Consider the following 22641-nt stretch of genomic DNA (forward strand, 5'->3'; position numbering starts at 1 on the left):
ATATTTCGTTAACGGCCCTTATTCTTGTGACGATTATGAGACAATGACGTAAAAAAATAGTTTCCAGAAAATAAAAATATGACAAGAGTAAAAAATTATTTTCCTTAACGAGACTAAGACCAGACTAAATTTACAAGCCATGTTTATAATTGTTTATAATTAATTTGTAATTGTTAATATTAGTGTTTCTTGAACTTCATAGAAGATTACACATTGTTTGTCCCTACATCGCCTGTCCCACAGTGGCTCATGCCGCTCACAGTAGTAGCAGAGGGCTTATACTGGTCACTAGTTAACCGTGGCGTCGGGCTCGGATACCGGTGTACGGTTTGTTGGAGGAGCTGGGTGAAAACAACGCCTGGATGATGTATGAGCCATTTAGTTTACAACGCAAAGGACAACAACCTGCATGATAATGATTGACACCACAGCCAAATCAGAGGTTGGGGAAGGACGGGAAGTCTGTTGCAGAGATGTTGGGAGCATTAAGACTAAGACCAAGACTAAAAGGAAGGAAGGGAAGGCGATGATGAAATATCACTAAGAGTAAAATAGATTTTCATCATTGTGACTAAGACTAAGACTAAATTTTAAAAAGCTGATGAAATGAACACTGGTGCCAATTCACAACAAATGTCATCTCAGGGCACTTTACAATTTAACCAGATCATCAAGTCAGATTGATTCAAAGTTTTCTATCTAAGAAAAACAAATTGAATCGACTCATTGACTCGAAGGCAATCCCTCACACTAAGCATGCTTGTAGCAACAGTGGAGAGGAAAAACTCTGCTTCAACAGGAAGAAACCTCCAGCAAAACCAGACGGAGGCTGAGGCAGACTGGGGTTCAAGGAGACAGGAGCAGAGATACAAAAGGCAACTGTCAACCAGCTGCACAGGCGGCTCTGTCCAGGAAACACACAGCAAGGCAGACGAGCAATAAGCAATAGTAGTGTTTTGTTAACAACATCAGTTCTTTAACTTTCATTGAATCTTTACATTTTAAAATGTATGATTTTGAAAACAGTTTGCAGCTCTGTTGCAAGTTTTATATCCGTTTTCCCAAACTTCGAATCGGTGAGACCCACATTGATGAGGTGTTTAGTACGGAGTTTGCAATGTTTTTTTTGTTTGTTTTTTTAATTAAAGATGTATTGTGTTTTATTCAAAACTCCTTTAAACCTTAGAACACAGTTATCTTATGTAAGGTTGCTGTTAGAGCTGAGCGATTTTACAAAAAAATCTAATCAAGATTATTTTTCAACCACTACAGCGATTTGGATTTTATTTTGATTTCGATTGTTTGTTCAGAGTCTATTGTTGCAGGACATCTACAGTAAATTCTGTGTGAAACAGGGCTTCTACTCTCATGCATGAATCTGTGCACCAGATACAACTCTCTCTTCCCTTCTGTGTGGCAGCAAATCAACTTTAAGCACATTACTTCCACCCAGAGGGCTGGAGTGAGAAGAATAACTATTACTCTTAAAATGTAATGTGACCAAATTTGAGAGCCTCTTGTGATCAGAAAATATCTTATATTATAATGCAAATAGAATCAGGACTTTAATCCTTTCAAGTTTGATTCATTTAGGGCCGCTACTAACGATTATTTAGATAATCTATTAATCTGTCAATTGTTTTTCAGAATCAGAATCAGATTAATTGAGAAGTAGGTTTCCACTTACAAGCACTTTGACTTGGTGTTGTTGGTGCAGACATTAGATATATATATATATATATATAGAATCTATAGTTATATACACAATATAAAACAAACAATATACTATCTCACTGGGTGCCAGCGAGGAGTAAGCATGTCCTTTTATTTTCCTACGTTTTTCCTACTTTCCTCTAACACTGCGCAGTACTTATTTGTTTATTTTCTTAACTCTGTTACTTATTCTGTTATTTTTATACACTTTCTAAGGTCTAAATTGTGTGACCATGTCTGCTATAACCAGAGATGGTAAAAGCACTCACTTTCCGAACTTCAGTAAAAGTACAGATACTTGTGTTAAAAAATACTCTGGTAAAAGTGGAAGTACTGATTACATTTCTTTACTCAAGTAAAAGTAACAAAGTACAGGCTTGTAAATTTACTTAAAGTATAAAAGTAAAAGTAGAAACCACTTTTTTCATGCCTTTGCCTACATTTTAAATGGATGTCTGCCAATAGGACTAGATCTCGGTTGTGTTCATTTTCAATCATCTCGTCGTCCATACTACTATGCTAACACCACCGCCACCAAGCTGCAATGATTTGCCGTGAATGAATACCGCCGAATCTGTCGATTCACCTTGTAGTGGTGCGTCAAATGCAACGTAGATTCCCATCCAATTAGATTGAATTTGGTATTGATGACGTGAAAAATAATAACGGTAACTCCATTGAAATGATTCAAAACTAAAGTAACGAGCCAATTTCTTAAAATGTAAGGAGTAGAAAGTACAGATATTTGTGTAAAAATGTAAGGAGTAGAAGTAAAAAGTCACCATAAAAATAAGTAGTAAAGTAAAGTAAAAATATCAGAAAAATCTACTTGAGTACAGTAACGAAGTATTTGTACTTTGTTACTTCCCATCTCTGGCTATAACCTTTTGCTGCTGTAACACCACAATTTCTCCATTCCAGGACAATAAAGGGATTTTCTATTCTATGCTATATACAATATATAGTGTATATCTATATACTATATACACAGTAGGCTGTACTTTAATTAAAACAGGCGGTCTGGAGATGCTAAGCTTCTAGGTCCTGAACGGGGGAGGGAGAAAGGCAGTAAGGCAGTGTCCCGGGGGTCTCTGGGCCTTGCTGATAAGGCTGGTAGCGAATGGAAAGAAACTGTTCTTGTGACACGAGGTTTTGGTCCTGATGAATCAGCCACAATCTTATGTGCACAACCAAGAGTCTTGGAGGTGTACAGATCCTGGAAGGATGGAAGTTTGCAGCCAATCACCTTCTCTGCAGACCGGATGAACCGCTGCAGTCTGCCTTTGTCCTTTGATTGATTAATTAAATACCCTAAATGAAATGAGGTGTAATATTAACGCTATGAGGTGTAATATTAACGCTTGTAGGAAAAGAAAAACATGTTTTATGCAAATACAAAGTATTCAATGCAAGTTTTATTTGACACCATCTTAACTAGATTTCAAAGATCATCATTAATCTATAGTCAGACTTCATATCCTATAATAGAAACTATCAGATAACAGCAGGTAAACCTTACTTCCACATCATGTCTGCTTATTTTTAAGCTTAGAGCTAAAGAAAGTGGACAAAATCCTTGTTTTCGCCATGATTTCTGTACTTTAATCCGTACTACACTATATTTGTTGGAAGCAGCTTCACTGTCAGCGCGAGCTGTAATCCATCCACATTTGTTGGGAACCATAATCATGAGCTGCTCATACTGCTCTGCAGATATAACCCTATTGGGCAATCTGAAAATCCCTAATATTACCCAGTTCCTCTCGGGGGGGGGGGGGACGAACACTCAAAAGGTCTAAACAATTCCGGTCAAATTACGTGGCCCTAAGCGCACTACCAGAGATGTGCGGATGTTTTTACAAGCCAGAGCTCAGGCTTTAACGGTAATTATGAAAACAAACCATATTAATGATATCATTTATCATTTCCACACATCGGCGGTGTGAGGCCAACCGCAAGGTTTCCACTGGACAGAAGAAACACTGGCGATCGTCTAAACAAATGGTAAGATTTTCCACTCACAGATGAGATGTTTCAGTTCTTTCAAAATCCTTTGGGCCATTGTGCAAATTGCATGTGAGCCGCAGGGCGAAATGTCAAGGCCCATCTGTTGCATGAACCAACGCCAAACAAGCTCCCTGCATCCAATCACAATATGATTACCCGCCAATCTATGTAAGCATTATATAGAACATTATTATCCACTTCACACAGGATTCACTAAAACATTTAGTTTCCTTCTTGTTATAAACTTATTTATACTTAATCCCCATAAATGAATGATAACTCTGTTAAACAAACTAAGTTGGCTTTGTGCTCTTGGGTTAAAACTCAGAAGTCGGCCTCCTTCCTCAGATAGAGGAGAAGTTTAGGGCTTCATTTAAATTCCACATGTTTGAAAGATTTCTCCTGTAAGTCTGGCTTTGCTCCAAATTATGTCTCTCGGGTTCGCATACCACTGAATAATTTGTCCAAATGTCATTTGCAATTCCCCAAAAATCTCCTCTCCACCATAAGCTTTTCCCAAAACATCTGCAACAAATAGTTGTTTTGAGAATACATCAGTGCTGTTGCTGCTACATGACCTTAAGCTGTATAACCAAGCATTAAAACACGTTTCAATTTCCATAGAATTAGAAACCTGATAAGACCCGCAGTAGCCACCTGCACACAGTGATATTTACCATTAGTTCTGGGGAGCTCCAAATCATGTGTTACAAATCTTTTTTTTTTTTTCTTTTTGCTGCTGCAGTCTATATAATTAGCTGTAATTGACTTCCCTTGAAATGTGTTTCTTCTGGGACATCTGGCCTTGAAACTTCAGCCTTCCCATACAAGGGGCCGGCTCTGAGCTACATTTGGGAATTTTATAACCTGCCTGGGTGGCAAACATAAGTCCAGATAAATGTAAAAAAAATGAAAAAACTAAATAAAAAATAGAACAAAGCATCCAAAAAAACTGCTCTTACCAGACTATAAAAGGATTTAAACTACAGTAGTTATAAAAATATTACCTCAGAACCAGAGGTGGGTAGTAATTACTTATGTTTTTTTCATATAACTCTAAGGGACGCGTTTTTGCACCGATCTTAACTCTCTTATCTGAAAAAGCATCCCTACTTCTACTTAAAGTTTCTTGCTACTCTGTCTACAACTGACATTCCAGAATAGAGAACAAACATGTTTTAACCAAAAGTGCAGGTTTTTGTTATAATGAGTATTATGATTTTGATTCTACTTTTTATCAGCTGAGCTGTCTAACATTTAGAGGTTAATTAGTAGAGCAAGCAGCGTTTATGGTCACTGGCGGTACCTTAACCTGTTTAAACACAGATATGGTATCTAATGTATTGTTTTCAAATGTTTTATGCTAAAACAAAATTATTTGAGTGTTTCCTCTACATGAGTTTGTGTTTTAATTATCTCACTTATTTTTATTAATTAATTTATCTGCAAAATACTACAAAATACCTTGTTTTTTTCTATTAAATCAGATATTATCAGTTACTCAGTACGTTAGTAGCTTATCAAATGCATTTTAACTCTTAAGTAATTCTTGTTTTGCTACTTTTTACCTTTAGTATGAATATGAAGTAGATCTAGTTGAGAACCTGTTCTGGGTACTCTCCTGTTCAGCTCAGGACAATGACTGAGCAGTAAAGAATTTTGATTATGTTGCCCATCTTTAAGGATAACTAATTGAATAAATGGAAAAGTTAAATTTAATTTAATAACTTGTGGCTTATAATGATGCTTTGCAAGTACTTTTGAAATGGCCAAGATGGACTAGTTCGAGTGTGTCAATACCTTATATGCTGTTTAAGTAAGTAAGTAAGTAAGTAAGTAAGTAAGTAAGTAAGTAAGTAAGTAAATAAGGAAGTAAGTAAGTAAATAAGGAAGTAAGTAAGGAAGTAAGGAAGTAAATACGTAAGGAAGTAAGTAGGGAAGTAAGTAAGGAAGTAAGTAGGTAAGTAAATAAGGAAGTAAGTAAGGAAGTAAGTAGGTAAGTAAATAAGGAAGTAAGTAAGTAAATAAGGAAGTAAGTAAGGAAGTAAGGAAGTAAATACGTAAGGAAGTAAGTAGGTAAGTAAATAAGGAAGTAAGTAGGTAAGTAAAAAAGGAAGTAAGTAAGTAGGTAAGTAAATAAGGAAGTCAGTAAGTAAGGAAGGAAGTAAATAAGGAAGTAAGGAAGTAAGTAAGGAAGGAAGTAAGTAAATAAGGAAGTAAGGAAGTAAGTAAATAAGGAAGTAAGTAAATAAGGAAGTAGGGAAGTAAGTAAGGAACTAAGTAAGTAAATAAGGAAGTAAGTAAGTAAGTAAGGAAGAAAGTAAGTAAGTAAGTAAGAAAGTAAGTAAGTAAGTAAGTAAGTAAGGAAGAAAGTAAGTAAGTAAGTAAGTAAGGAAGAAAGTAAGTAAGTAAGGAAGAAAGTAAGTAAGTAAGTAAGTAAGTAAGGATGTAAGTAAGTTAGGAAGGAAGGAAGGAAGTAATTCTTGTTTTGCTACTTTTTACCTTTAGTATGAATATGAAGTAGATCTAGTTGAGAACCTGTTCTGGGTACTCTCCTGTTCAGCTCAGGACAATGACTGAGCAGTAAAGAATTTTGATTATGTTGCCCATCTTTAAGGATAACTCATTGAATAAATGGAAAAGTTAAATTAAATTTAATAACTTGTGGCTTATAATGATGCTTTGCAAGTACTTTTGAAATGGTCAAGATGGACTAGTTCGAGTGTGTCAATACCTTATATGCTGTTTAAGTAAGTAAGTAAGTAAATAAGGAAGTAAGTAAGTAAATAAGGAAGTAAGGAAGGAAGTAAGGAAGTAAATACGTAAGGAAGTAAGTAGGTAAGTAAATAAGGAAGTAAGTAAGGAAGTAAGTAGGTAAGTAAATAAGGAAGTAAGTAAGTAAATAAGGAAGTAAGTAAGTAAATAAGGAAGTAAGTAAGGAAGTAAGGAAGTAAATACGTAAGGAAGTAAGTAGGTAAGTAAATAAGGAAGTAAGTAAGTAGGTAAGTAAATAAGGAAGTCAGTAAGTAAGGAAGGAAGGAAGGAAGGAAGTAAATAAGGAAGTAAGGAAGTAAGTAAGGAAGGAAGTAAGTAAATAAGGAAGTAAGTAAATAAGGAAGTAAGGAAGTAAGTAAATAAGGAAGTAAGTAAATAAGGAAGTAAGGAAGTAAGTAAGGAACTAAGTAAGGAAGTAAGTAAGTAAGTAAGGAAGAAAGTAAGTAAGTAAGTAAGTAAGTAAGTAAGTAAGGATGTAAGTAAGTTAGGAAGGAAGGAAGGAAGGAAGGAAGGAAGGAAGGAAGGAAGGAAGGAAGGAAGGAAGGAAGGAAGGAAGGAAGGAAGGAAGGAAGGAAGGAAGGAAGGAAGGAAGGAAGGAAGGAAGGAAGGAAGGAAGGAAGGAAGGAAGGAAGGGTCATTCACTCTGTCTATAAACTATAATAAACTTGAATTGTTTCTGCCAAAATATATACACTATATTGCCAAAAGTATTTGCTCACCTGCCTTGACTCACATATGAGCTTAAGTGACATCCCGTTCCTAATCCATAGGGTTCAATATGACGTCGGTCCACCCTTTGCAGCTAGAACAGCTTCAACTCTTCTGGGAAGGCTGTCCACAAGGTTTAGGAGTGTGTTTATGGGAATTTTTGACCATTCTTCCAGAAGCGCATTTGTGAGGTCGCACACTGATGTTGGACGAGAAGGCCTGGCTCTCAGTCTCCGCTCTAATTCATCCCAAAGGTGTTCTATCGGGTTGAGGTCAGGACTCTGTGCAGGCCAGTCAAGTTCATCCACACCAGACTCTGTCATCCATGTCTTTATGGACCTTGCTTTGTGCACTGGTGCACAGTCATGTTGGAAGAGGAAGGGGCCAGCTCCAAACTGTTCCCACAAAGTTGGGAGCATGGAATTGTCCAAAATGTCTTGGTATGCTGAAGCATTCAGAGTTCCTTTCACTGGAACTAAGGGGCCAAGCCCAGCTCCTGAAAAACAACCTCACACCATAATCCCCCCTCCACCAAACTTTACACTTGGCACAATGCAGTCAGACAAGTACCGTTCTCCTGGCAACCGCCAAACCCAGACCCGTCCATCAGATTGCCAGATGGAGAAGCGCGATTCGTCACTCCAGAGAACGCGTCTCCACTGCTCTAGAGTCCAGTGGCGGCGTGCTTTACACCACCGCATCCGACGCTTTGCATTGCACTTGGTGATGTATGGCTTGGATGCAGCTGCTCGACCATGGAAACCCATTCCATGAAGCTCTCTGCGCACTGTTCTTGAGCTAATCTGAAGGCCACATGAAGTTTGGAGGTCTGTAGTGATTGACTCTGCAGAAAGTTGGCGACCTCTTCGCACTATGCGCGTCAGCATCCGCTGACCCCGCTCCGTCAGTTTACGTGGCCTACCACTTCGTGGCTGAGTTGCTGTCGTTCCCAAACACTTCCATTTTCTTATAATACAGCTGACAGTTGACTGTGGAATATTTAGGAGCGAGGAAATTTCACGACTGGATTTGTTGCACAGGTGGCATCCTATCACAGTTCCACGCTGGAATTCACTGAGCTCCTGAGAGCGACCCATTCTTTCACAAATGTTTGTAAAAACAGTCTGCATGCCTAGGTGCTTGAATTTATACACCTGTGGCCATGGAAGTGATTGGAACACCTGATTCCAATAATTTGGATGGGTGAGCAAATACTTTTGGCAATATAGTGTATTTGGGATGTGGGAAGCGGTGATGTTTTAGCCCAGTTTTAGCCCAGAACAGTTAAAATGAAGAAGAGAAAAAAAAGAAGAACCTACCTGTTCTCCATCTTTTAGCTTGAGGATACACTCCATGGTGTTGATGGTGATAACGACAGGCTCTGAGCCCAGCTTGGTCCAAGGAACGTGGATTCGTAGCTCATGGATATGCCCACTCATGAATGTAAACGGCAGCTTCAACTCCTGCAAAAACAAAAAAAAACAAAGAGAAGATTTAAAGGAAGAAAAAAATGCCAAAGATAAGAGCTTTACCCATGAGTAGTTATTATTTCTTAAACACCATAAAAAAAATAAGTAAACACAACCATGTTAGTATCACTTCAAAATTCAGAGCAGAGATGCCTTATCCTACTACACGACATGAACGACAGAAGTGACGCCAAAGCTCTTTAGAATCAACCATAATAATAAAACAGAAACTAAGTTTGCTTTTTGCTTTATAAAGAAAAAGTTTCAACATTGATATTTAAAGACAATATATTCCCGAAAAAAGCGTTCTTTTTTAATTCTGATCAATTTTTGTACATGCACATTTAAGAACAGTTTCACTTCCAGCTAAATTACAACAGAAGCCCCAAACCAAGATTTTAAAAAGTAAAAAAAAACTTGCAAATTAATAGTTTCATTTAGTTGGTGGTAAATGTTTTGTAAAATTATACATATGCTCCATTTGATTCAGTCTCTTTTACCTCTAAAGTTCCTTCTAGTCACCTATTTAGTAATAAAAGTTCATCTAATCTCAGCTTTTCTGTGAACAGCATCAAGAAGGTCAGTGAATATAGCAGAAAGTCATTGGGGGCTGAAAGCATTATGGAGCTCGGCTCCACCTGCCATCCAAAAGAAAGAGGAATAAAGCTCTGCTACAGAGATTCACAGCTCAGCTGGGAGAATATGGCATCAGGGTACCTGTAAGTTGTGCAATTCTCAAAGTTGGCCTTTATAGACTATCAACAACATTGTTTAATTGAGAAAAAGTCAAAATTGTTTACCAGCATATCTGATAAGACATAATTTGAACTTTTAGGCCAAAAGGCAAACTAAGTATGTGTGGCAAACACCTTCATCTCTAAACACGGTGCAATGTTGGTGGCAGCAGCAGCATCACCCTGTGGTGATACTGAATCAATCCAGGGAGAAAAATAAAAATCACTGATTACTAAGAAAATGAGACTAATCACTAGAAAAAAAACAGTACTTCAAGACCAGCTCCACTAATTAGAACTGGACAGGATTTAATAAAATATATGTAAATGCTGAAAATACACAAAACTACTTTTTTAATTTCAAAAGAGAATTCAAACCCAGGAATGATTTCTTTTCATTTTACAATTACATATGAATGTTGAAAAACGTTCCAAGCGAGCATGTTTTGTAAATGCAGATCAAAAAGTATGTATTTCAAATATTTCTTTTAAATCTATTTTTCCGATTTTATTTCTTAACATTTGAATTTTCATATTTTTCTATTCTTTAATTTTTGACAATTAAATAAAAAGAATGCAAAAAAGAAAATACTAACCAATAACATTTGAAAAAACAACTAAAAAACTAATTTAAAATATAATATAATTTAAAAAAAAAATAATATTTGAAAGGAAATTACATTTGAAAAACTAATATATGAAAACTAATTTTAAAAACCAAAAAAAATCTGCAGTTACTCTAAAAACCTTTTTCTATCAAACATTGTTTGATAGAAAACAAATGTTAACAATTTGTTTTGTTTTGTTTTTTTCTTAGTACAAAATGTGTTCTATCCTTACAACAATACTGGAACCAAATTCACTCCATTTGGTTTTAGTGTTACAAAATGTAAGAAAATCAAAGGTAATATAATGCATTTTAATTAGCGCATTATACTATATGAGGCCTTAGATTCTGGTGGGGTCTTCTATTGCAAATCTCCCTGAGATTGAAAGATCTTGCTGGAGAAATACCATCCTAACTTTGCTCAAAGCAGCTTGACTTACTGGTGTTCAATATTCAATAGGGTTTAATTTCCCTGATGAGGACCACTGCCCAGGAGTATAGTTAAGTTGGGCTGCCATGTGCCTCTGATGGAAAGTTTAGGTAGGGGCCAGGGCTCGCACATAAACCTCATAATATGTATTTTCTATGTGATGTAATGGTGGCTTCCTTAAACAGGTAATGTAGGATCCCATAGAGATGGATATGGCAGCCTACTAAAGTATTCTACCACTTTTCCATGTTCTGTTTATTGGCCCATTCTTCAAGGTAAAACTATTTCAGCTCCTGTATGTTGGCGGGTTTTAACGTGAACAGCACTCATCAACTCCAAGACAAATTCTACTGTGGATTAAGGTCTGGACTTTGCCAAGGCCATTCCAACATACCCAAATGGTTCTCTTTAAAGCACTCAAGTGTTATTTTAGAAGTATTCTTTGGGTTATTGTCCTGTTGGAAAAGAAAACATCCCTCTCATTCTCAAATCACAGGCAGATCCATATTAAACAGCTTTCTAGAAATCTAGGCCATATTGCAAATGCTTTTCTTACTTCAGGGTTGAACTATTGTAATTCTTTATCATCAGCAAGTCCACAAACTTTAGTTAAAAGTCTTCAGATGATCCAAAATCCTGCAGCCAGAGTTCTGATAAAAATTAAAGAGAGATCACAATTGTCTTATTTTAATTAGCCTGCGTTGGCTTCCTTATGTTCCTAACAGAGCACTTCGCTCTCAATCGCAGGTTTACTAGTGGTTCCTTGAACTTCTAAAAGGAGAACAGGAGGCAGATCTTTTAGTTATCAGGCTGAAAACTACCTCTGTGTGCAGGCTTCCTCCACCCCATCTGAGAGGGTGTTCTCCACGGCTGGAGACACCATAAGCCCTGAAAGTTCCCGTATCCTTCCAGAAAAGCAGATATGCTCATCTTTCTGCAAAAGAAGTGTTAATTTTCCCTACTACTGTTTTATAATTAGTATTTTTTGTTATTTAAAATAGATTATTATCCCATCATTTGTTATTAGACATTGTTGGTTATTAAGTTTGTTCTTGTATTCATTTTTCATTTAAACACAGATGTTACTCCAGTTTCACATTTCCTGTGGACATCTTGATCTTGTTGAGTTTGTAAGAAGATGTGCAATAGTTAAGTAAACAAAGTTGATTCTGATAATCAAACTGTTTGTTCTCCTTTTCCCCCCAAATTGGAATCGAAAAAAGAATCGATAAAGAATCGAATCGTTTCATAGAATCGAAAAGGGAATCGGAATCGTGAAAATCTTTTCAATTCCCAACCCTACCTGCAATATCTTTATACATATGCTTCTATAGGCTTAGACTGCTGGAGGACATAGGGACCCCCTTTCTCATTCTGCTGCTCTAATCTCCCCATTTGGTAGAATTTGTTAGTTCAGCCTCTAACGTTATGTTCCCTCTGCTTTTCCTCATAATAGTAGCTTCATCCGGTTTGATCCTGTTTGGTTGGGACTTCATCCTGGAAAAAAAATATCAGTAGTGCTGCTGCCATCAACACCTCCAATTATAGATGACATAGTTGGCACTGTTTTCCAATGCTTAGTCATTTTTCACTCTTAGACATAGCTACAGGCTAAGCTTTTACTGACTAACTTGTTTTGTTTTTTCTTCTTCAATGTTCTATTTGGTCTCCACATATATAATATCTTTTATCACATTATGATAGGCCTACCTTGTTTATTAAAAATGTAGGTCAAGCAATTGTGGGGACAAGGTTGGTGGTAGGGTTGGCAAAAGTATTGAAACCCTGAAAAGTATCAATATTCTAATGCCATATGCGGATGCAATACAAATTTGACACGTTATGGATACTTAAGTGTTGTTTTCTTATTTTGTTATGGTTAATTTTAGATTCCTAGATTATTTGCACATTGAAGGAACAAGACTACAAAAAAATATTGTTGTATTGTTTTATTTTTGTACACTTATTTATCCAAAAGAAAAATAAATGTGTTTTTATGCTTTTAAACAGTTGGAATTTTTTTATTTCACCTTGTATCAAAAATGTTATGGAGTGTTTTCCTGGATATTGATGTCGAGTTCGAAATTTTCTTATCATGACAATCCTAGTTAATGCCGATAAATCCAACTGTTTAGAGCCTAATCTTGCCATGTTTACCAGTTTTAAATAAACAAGGAATTTGGCTTTGGTTTCAAATGCTAACAGCCTACAGAAAATAGGTGTAAATATATAAACTATAAAGGAAAAAATGGGATTATTTGAGGAAGTAAGGAGGATCAGCGAGCGATTCATTAGAAGATGAAACCTTAATAGGAAAAGTAGAAATAACTAAGGTAAAGGGACTATACCTGTTCAGGACTTTAACCTCTAAGTTTGTAGCCCTCTAAGAAGGGGGCTTTCCCTCCTTAGCAACAATACAGGTTTATTGCTGAACAACTCTGAGATTGACACACACTTATCATATGTCCAGATCTTCATCTGAGACTTATCTACAAAAATATCAACTTCATTCATTCATCTACAGACTGCAGCTCAAAACAGTCGCCTGTGGCGGTAGGTCTTTGCAAATGGTGTTCTGTTGTGGCAACCTTAAGGTAAAAGTCCAAACAGTCTGTGTCCAAGCTGTGTGGTTTCTGCAGAGATGTTAACTTTGCTTATCCTCACTGAAGACCAATAAAATTTCAGAAAGGAGGCAGGATTAGCCTTGCTTTTTCTCTCTGAAGACCCTCATTATTGTACATCCATCTTGTTTTGTGGATGAATCAAACCAAAGTTGTGTGATATGCCCAGCAAAAGCTGCATAACTGCATGGTGGAAGAAAACCAGCAGCTCCAGTGAAATGTAGTAGAGTTGGGTGTGCAGGTGGCACAGTAGTTAAAGTGCACAACCCATGTACGGAGGCCTTAGTCCTCGACGCGGCCGATCCGGGTTCGAATCCGGCCTGTGGTGCTTTGCAGCATGTCTCTCTCTCTCTCTCTCTCTCTCTCAGACACCCTTTCATGTCAGCCTACTGTCGAAAAAACGAGCCGCTAGTGCAGTAATAACATAATAATGTAGTAGAGTCTCTATCGAGGACCATTTGCACACTCAAAGAGTTTTAAAGACGGATCAGCTGAGGTATATTCATTTGTGTTCATAGAGAAGAGGAATGAGGGGACAACACACCTCTTAGCATGGTTCTGCTGCGGGGGAAGATGCTTGTCAGTATCACCCAATACTGTAAGTCAGTCCAGAAGCCGGTGATCCAAAGACAGGTGGAGGGTCACGCTGTAAACTGGGTAAGCTTCTGGTGGCAAATTTATCGTTTGATGGAGTTGAAAGCTGAACCCAAATCTGAAAATCTGGACCCTGCTGTACATCCCTGGGTGGTCAAAGAGTCTCAAGTTTAAACGTAGTCTTAAACCGACAGCATGATCTGATGACTAGTTACTCAGCAGGGGGCCTTTGATCTCCTTCAGATGCTTCATAATCAGTCCCTCAAATGATTTCATGACATTAGGGTCAGTAGTCAGTTAATCCTGTTATTGCTTTCGATGTTGGTATCTTAAGGCTAAACAATTTATTACATCTGCAACATGATCACATAAAAATTACATTTTAGTTTTAATGAGTCACTCATGTTTTGGCCCTGTAGCTTATGGTATTAAGCTTACGTTTGAGGGTTTGTCGCCAAAAAAATAAATAAAAGAGACGAGAGAGATGCAGCCAGAGTGCAGACCCATGCATATAGACTAGAAGTAAACAGTTTTCCACGCAAAAGTTAAATCCTGTGACAATGGACTCTGGACAAGAGAGCATCAAGGACATGAAAACATTGAAACCCTGAAGCCAAACATGTATATGTGTGCAGGTAGGAGGAAAAAAATCTAAATAAAACTGAAATCACAATTTTTGCTTCAACAAATAGATAAAACATTTGATTTTAAGCATACGTTTAAAGCTCTCATATTCTTATAACCAGTTCAAAACAAAGTTTATAGATAATATTGTTATCTTTGTGTTTCCGAAAGTAATGACCATTCATCTGCATTTTAACACTATTAATGTTTCCCAGGGAAATGAATGTCAGTCTTCTTATTTATTTCTATCTTTTGGTTATTTTGGTCCTTGGTTGCATGAATTATTTAAAAAAATTCCATAAAAGATAATTATATTCGATTTAGCTTGTTACCTGGTTTAATATAACAACAAAAATTGTGTGTTGTTTATCAGAGACACGCTGTTTAGAATATAATATTTTCATAATTAAGCACGATGAAATTTACACCAAAGGATAGGACACTTTTCCATAGTTACAGGTGCTGGTCATAAAATTAGAATATCATGAAAAAGTAGATTGATTTCAGTAATTCCATTTAAAAAGTGAAACTTGTATATTATATTCATACATTACATACAAACTCATATATTTCAGATGTTTATTTTGTTTAATTTTGATGATTACAAATGACAACAAATGAAAATCTCAAATTCATCATATCAGAAAATTAGAATATTACTGAAGACCAATAAAAACAAAGGATTTATAGAAATGTTGGCCAACTGAAAAGTATGAACATGAAAAGTATGAGCATGTACAGCACTCAGTATTTAGTTGGGCCTCCTTTGGCCTGTATTACTGCAGCAATGCGGCGTGGCATGGAGTCGATCAGTCTGTGGCACTGCTCAGGTGTTATGATAGCCCAGGTTGCTCTAATAGTGGCTTTTAGCTCTTCTGAATTGTTGGGTCTGGTGTATTGCATCTTCTTCTTCACAATACCCCATAGATTTTCTATGGGGTTAAGGTCAGGAGAGTTTGCTGGCCAATTAAGAACAGGGATACCATGGTCCTTCAACCAGGTACTGGTAGCTTTGGCACTGTGTGCAGGTGCCAAGTCCTGTTGGAAAATGAAATCTGCATCTCCAAAAAGTTGGTCAGCTGCAGGAAGCATGAAGTGCTCTAAAACTTCCTGGTATGTGGCTGCGTTGACCCTGGACCTCAGAAAACACAATGGACCAACACCAGCAGATGACATGGCACCCCAAACCATCACTGACTGTGGAAACTTTACACTGGACTTCAAGCAACGTGGATGAAGTGCCTCTCTTCTTTTCCTCCAGACTCTGGGACCTTGATTTCCAAAGGAAATGCAAAATTTACTTTCATCAGAGAACATGACTTTGGACCACTCACCAGCAGTCCAGTCCTGTTTCTCTTTAGCCCAGGCAAGACGCTTCTGACGCTGTCTGTGGTTCAAGAGTGGCTTGACACAAGGAATGCGACAGCAGAAACCCATGTCTTTCATACGTCTGTGTGTGGTGGTTCTTGAAGCACTCACTCCAGCTGCAGTCCACTCTTTGTGAATCTCCCCCACATTTTTGAAGGGGTTTTGTTTCACAATCCTCTCCAGGGTGCGGTTATCTCTCTTGCTTGTACACTTTTTTCGACCACATCTTTTCCTTCCCTTCGCCTCTCTATTAATGTGCTTGGACACTGAGCTCTGTGAACAGCCAGCCTCTTTAGCGATGACCTTTTGTGTCTTGCCCTCCTTGTGCAAGGTGTCGATGGTCGTCTTTTGGACAACTGTCAAGTCAGCAGTCTTCCCCATGATTGTGTAGCCTATAGAACTAGACTGAAAGACCATTTAAAGGCTTTTGCAGGTGGTTTGAGTTAATTAGCTGATTAGAGTGTGGCACCAGGGGCCATCAATTTTGAACCTTTTCACAATATTCTAATTTTTTGATATGATGAATTTGAGATTTTCATTTGTTGTCATTTGTAATCATCAAAATTAAACAAAATAAACATCTGAAATATATGAGTTTGTATGTAATGTATGAATATAATATACAAGTTTCACTTTTTTAAATGGAATTACTGAAATCAATCTACTTTTTCATGATATTCTAATTTTATGACCAGCACCTGTATATGTCATTATTTAGTTCATTTTACTTAATGCATATTTATCAATTTTCCTATTAACTGAGATTTTAGGACAATTATTTAAAGCTTTTATTGCAACAGATTGCATTGCAGCAATGTGTCGAGTCAGAAAAGTAAAAAATATATTGAGGATACGTTACCTGCTCCAACACATCCAGCTTCAGGTCCAACTTGCTGAGCACCACGTCCCCTCCCCATAGAGAAAGCTGCAGGTCGGAGGGCTTCAGGTTCTTGATGTACTTGTTCACATAGCTCATCAAGAGCGGCGTCACGTAGGACTCCAGCATCTTTTCACTGCTGTGGAGACAAATCAAATGCTGAAATGTCTTGGAACATTTTGTGTTCACTGGAACAATTTTCCATGAAACACTGGGTTTTTTTGTGTGATGTGCAGAACAGTCCAGAAATGTAACCTCTATGTGCAATAATCTCAACCAATCAGGACTAATTAAAAAATATTTATGTTCACAAATCAGTTACAACTCTATAGATGTTCACCATAATAAAGAGGAGGAAAAAGAGAAACACATGGAAGCAACAATACTTTTAAAGGCACACTATGCAACATTTTTCAGTTAATTAATGTGTTCCATAACGTTTTGGATGATTAAATGAGTCATTTCAGGTTGAACAAAGGTATTCTCGGCCGCCCTGGTGGTCTGTGGGGGAAATACCGCACTTGCAATTGCAGGAGCACCGACCCGCACCCACAGGCTCAGAAGTCTCGTGAGAGTCAGTCTTGCTTTACGGCGAGAACTGCTACACGCCCCCCAGTTAAAAGCATGCTCGTTTCTAGCACAGTGGCGATCTTTGTGCAGTGCTGCTTTCACACTGGACGCAGCAAAATCGCGTCTGCTGCTTCATTTTTACTGCTTGTACCAGTTAGTTCTGACGCACGGCTGAAGCAGCTTTGCTGCCCTGGCTGCGCTGTGCAAAAGTGGGTCTGACGCGCGTTGGGCGGAGCTTCACTATCCTTTCTCTGCCTTGCAGCTATATTTGCTGTGATCAGTGGGAATAAAGTCGTTTTAATATGTGTTTAAGTGAGAAAATACACCTGAAAACATAATCAGTGCAGTCAGTTCATTCAGATTACAATCCTGCCTTACAATATTTTTTCTGTCGGAGCCGCTCAGACCCCCACATACCAGCGGTGCGCCGACAGTAAGAATCCCTTCATCAGCAGCCTCTGGCCGGGTCGCCTCCTCGCGGTTCACCGCGGCAGCTGGCAGGTGTTTTTCATCTAAATAATCCAAACTGCAGGCAGCAGGATAATAAAAGCGAACATATTCTGCCGGCAGATTTCTGCATTTTAAGTTAATTTAGGCGTCAATAAACTGTTTAAGAGGAGTGATCATAGCGCTCTGATCATCAGCGCTGTGTCTCTCTCCCTGCCAGCTCCCAGATCAGCTTCTCTGATTGGTTGACGCGGTGCGTCGAGCAGCAAAAATTCAATTTTTCCATCTCGAGCAGCAGCGCGTTTGCGGCGCATCAGATGCTTAGTCATTCGTTGCGTTCGCCTGTCTGCTAAGCTCAAAACAACCGCGCCTGGCTTGACGGAGAAACCAGGAGAACAGCTGTGCATATTTACGACAGTGCACTTTTACTTTCTCCCTCTGGGGGGAGCCTCGCTGGAAAATCAACACCGGTTGCATAGTGTACCTTTAATTAGTGGTGTGGAAAAATGTTTTGGCAATATATTGTGATTTTTGGCTGCCTGATATAATTTGGATGTTTTAGTTCATAGTATCGATTTTTTTAAAGCAAAACATTTTTACATAAAACTGAGGGAAAATGGGCTACTTTTGTACCACCACTCTGGCAGATAACACTGTGGAGCCCTTTAGCTGTGCAGCGCAGCATTAGATCTGTAGTTGAGGCAGTCACAGTGGAAGACGTGGACCGACTAAAACCCCAAACAACATGGATACCAAAATAACTGAACGATCAGCATCATCTGATGAACATATAAGGAGGTTGCTTTTTTATCTATACATTCAATTTAGATAGCAGGAAAAATATATAAATATATGTTGAAATTGCAATATAGAGATAATATTGTATCGTTACCCAAGTATCGTGACATGTTACTTTTAATTCAAGCAGATCTGCTTAACAAAATCCAGCTTAAGTTTTTATCGTATCATTTGAGGAAGAAAGGAGGATCAGCAAGCGATTAATTAGAAGATGAAACCTTAATAGGGAAAAGTAGAAATAATTAAGGTAAAGGGACTATTCCTGTTCAGCACTTTAACCTCTAAGCTTTTAGCCCTCTAAGAAGAGGGCTTTCCCTCATTAGCAACCACAGCAGCTTAAACACCACGCAAAAAAGCACAAAGATAGCCAAAATTGACCAAATTTCTGTTTCTGTTGACCTGAATTTCACAACAGAGAGAGCAGTGCTGAAAAGCAAAGCTAAGGAAAGCCAACACCATGCTGGATCCATCCATGTTAAACTCATTCTCATCCAAGGCTACGTTCACACTGCAGCCTGAAGCGACCCAAATCCAATTTTTTGGCCCATCTGATCTTTTCATGGCTGTCTGAACAACACAGATCTGATTTTTTTCAATGTGACCCAGGCCAATTGGCTCTGTGGTCCTGGATCTGATACGAATCTGATCTTTTCAAAGACTACCTGTGTGCGAACGACCAGGTCGCATTCATCTGGCCTGAATGTCATTAACACCCGACAGTAGTCACTCTTCTGTTTCTTGCTACACAGAAGTGGCAAGAAAAACAACAGCAATGGCAGACGATGATGCGGAGAGCAGTATTTATGTTTAACCGTCTTGGAAAGATTGAGTTTTTAAGGTTGGGAAACATCGCTAGATGTTCTCCAGCGCTACCATCCATGTTTACTTCTGTATACACAGACAACGTTTGCTTGTGAAGTCATTGCGTCCTCTACTGCGCATGCGGGACACTTAACCTGTATGAATGCAGTTTACACAGGAGATCACATACAAGTCGCATATATTTGGAAATGTGAATGGCAAGGCAAAAAAAAATGGATTTCACAAAAAAAGCCGGAATTGAGCATCAAGGCCTGCAGTGTGAACATAGCCTTAAGCCATAGGGTTGCGTCTGGATTTTTCTCATTCCTAACATGTATAACTTTTCCGCTACCTGTTGTGTGCACACCAAAGTGGCTACAGATGTCACATTTCAATGTTCTAGTTTCATTTATTGTGTTTATGTCCATTTTGTATGCAGACATAAAAAACATTTTTTATTCAAGCCAAGAATAATTTTATCTTACATTTTCACATCAGGACATTTTTACTAGTTGATAACAGGATCAGCAGTTTGGGCACTGTATAAGGTGAGAAATGCTTTATAAAGTATCAGTATGCATTTTTTGGAAAACAGACTCTTAAGGAGCAGAAGTATGAGGACTGCAAAAAAAACTCCACACTAAATTGAATGATACATTCATATGCTGATGGTGGTGAGCTAATCTGTAGCCACAGCTGTCCTGGGAAACAACCACTGAGATGGATGGAGCAAGGACTTGAACAGACAGAATATCATGTGAAAGCAAAATATGAATGTCAGACAGCGAATCTTGTAACAGATTAGTTACACATGCAGTGGAAGCCAAAGAACGACCAAAAAAAGCCAAACGACCCCATTTCAAAGGGTTTGACCCGTTTGTCCGTTCCAATTTGCTTGTTTTCAAAACAAAAACAAGGCTTTGTTGAGCTACTGTACAAAACCTCGAACTCAAAGGTATTCCTGACATTTTGAATTGAAAAAGATTCCTTGATGGGAAGAGAAACATCTTCAAACTTGGAAACAAAATCGAGTGGATTGTTTTTAACTTTTTATGGAATGCATGGAAACTACCAAGGGCAATTCTGTTTATCTATGGAAAAAAAAAATGAAATACTCCCTGAACAGCTGATTTATTTAAACTCTTTTTGTTACTAGTAACCAGAGGTACGACATGTGGAATCAACAAGTCATCTCTATGACATGTATTTGCTCTGCCCAGCCACTGAGCCAAGTGAATTGTGCAGATTGTACTTACCTGGTTCAGTGGCTGGGCAGAACAAATACATGTCACAGGCTATGTTCACACTGCAGGCCTTGATGCTCAATTCCGATTTTTTTTTTTTTTTTTTTTTTTTTTTTTTGCGTTGCCGTTCACATTTCCAAATATATGCGACTTGTATGTGATCTCCTGTATGAACTACAGTCATACAACACAGGTGTCTCGCAGGCCAGAATGCTCTGCGTTTACAGAAGTAAACATGGATGGTAGCGCTGAAGCGCATCTAGTGATCTATCCCAAAATTAAAAAGCCAATCTTTACCCTACTTCACTCTACTTACATTGCAGTGTCCATTTAATATGTAATACTCCCTGCATGAATTATAGCAACACTATTTGTATGCATAAATAAAGCAGAAGATTATGGCAATAGCCGTACTGCTCCACTTGTGAAAGCAAAATCTGTTGGGCTCTTTTTGGCATAAAGACAATTATTCTTATTGTCACATTGCCAGACAGGAAAAACAAAAAAACAAAAAAAAACAATCTTTTCAAGATGGGTAAACATAAATACTGCTCTCTGCATTAGCGTCCACAATTGGTGTTGTGTTTCTTGTTGCTTCTGTGCAGCAAGAAGCAGAATAGTGAGCTTTGTCAGGTATTAATGACGTTCAGGTCAGATGAATAGAATAAAATAGAATAGAATACAATTTATTGTCATTCCACTGTCACAAGTACAGTGCAACAAAATGAATTATCTGCATTTAACCCATCCCCTTGGGGAGCAGTGGACTGCCATTGTGCGGCGCCCGGGGAATTTAACAAGATTAGATACGTATCGGATTCAGGACCACATAGCCAAGTGGCCTGGGTCGCATTGAAAAAATCAGATCTGTGTTGTTCAGACTGTCATGAAAAGATCAGATCCAGGTCGCATATGGGCCAAAAAAATCGGATTTGGGTCACTTCAGGCTGCAGTGTGAACGTAGCCATAGAGATGACTGGATGTCTCCACATCTCCCACCTCTGCAAAGGTGCAGATGCAAAAGGAAGTACTGAGACATTTCACAGCTGGATAGAAAACAAGAAACATCTAACTGGAGAAAACATTCATAGCCAAGAATGAAATGATGAGAGATACAGTCAAGCACATTTAATCTTTTTATATTCTAACCAGTGTGATTAAATAAATATAAGTTGATTAATTGTTAAACTGCTCTCATCAAAGGCAAAACTCAGGCATTTGTTGTGTATTTTGCCTGTATTGATATAGCTGCTTAAGAAAGGGGACTATAAATAAATATATCAGCCTCACTGGCGTCATTTTTGTTCATTTTCGCTACAAAACACAGAAACATTTAGCATATTTTAACGTTAGAATATAATTCATCATCTAATGCCATTTAATTCATACTATTATTTAATAAAACTTGTGGCGTATTTTCCTCTGCAATTACAGGATAACCTTAATATCCTTTAACATGTAGATAATTTCCATGTCTCTTTATCTTTATATCAGTGTTTAACTTTTAGCAGTTGAAAGTTTTAAAGCAGCCGCTAAAGCTATGAGCTAATGTAGCGCTTCCTTTCAAAATTCAAAGATTGAGAAGTAACACCAATAATTACCAGCCATGTTTCAAAAACGATAGAGACATGAATAAACCGTTGGTGAAGTTTTACTACAAAGTTTAACATTGTGAGGAGCTGTTTTAAGTGAGAGGCTATCTGTGCTAGCCATACCTGTCATCAGCAGCATCGTACCCTGCTGAAAAAAAGCTGAACTACGGTTAATAAAACGACATTCTAAGCCAGAACACGAGGATAATGAAACGGAAATAAAGTCCTTACTTGATTACAGCTTCTGCCCGGTGACTATTTCTTGAATTCCACTTTTAAAGAAGCATTTTTCTCCTGTCAGCTACATCTCATAGCGGCTACAGCTCCGACGTCATCTGTAAACACCAACGCGGCTTCCGTATTTCCAATGATGCCTTTGTGTTCGTAGGAAAAAAGGCTTTTCCCAACCCGGTTCACGCATTCAGACGAAAACTAATATGTTTTCAACCAACGATTTGTTTCTTCTGTGGTCAGCACTGTTATAATTTTTATGCTTAATGGTTTTAAAAAACTGTTTAATGCGTTTATGTTCTGATCAATATTACATAACTGGCATCTTATTTTAGGTGTAAATTTTGAGTGTTGGCTATCATCTCTTAGATATATGAAGAAGTGTTTTACAACTAAGATTATGATCTTCATTTTTAAAAACACCCTAATCT

The 22641-nt window shown here is 37.9% G+C and overlaps 1 protein-coding gene across 5 annotated transcripts in view; it reads right to left on the reverse strand.

The window, feature by feature from the left end:
- LOC119787790 (vacuolar protein sorting-associated protein 13B-like) overlaps positions 1-22332 on the reverse strand; it is a 474173-nt gene extending 451841 nt beyond the window's left edge. For 4 of the 5 annotated variants that reach the window (XM_038291827.1, XM_038291828.1, XM_038291829.1 and 1 more), the window contains exons 1-2: positions 16510-16656; positions 8523-8666 (exon numbers count right to left, since the gene is read on the reverse strand). In XM_038291827.1, the coding sequence (XP_038147755.1) occupies positions 8523-8666; positions 16510-16656 (291 nt within the window). Of the gene's footprint in view, positions 1-8522; positions 8667-16509; positions 16667-22210 lie in introns of those variants that run through there. The other variant, XM_038291826.1, reaches the window with a different exon arrangement.
- Positions 22333-22641: the final 309 nt, after the last annotated feature.

The sequence above is a fragment of the Cyprinodon tularosa genome, unplaced genomic scaffold, assembly GCF_016077235.1.
Source record: "Cyprinodon tularosa strain WSP-4 unplaced genomic scaffold, ASM1607723v1 ctg301, whole genome shotgun sequence".
In the NCBI taxonomy this organism is placed as follows: Eukaryota; Metazoa; Chordata; class Actinopteri; order Cyprinodontiformes; family Cyprinodontidae; genus Cyprinodon; species Cyprinodon tularosa.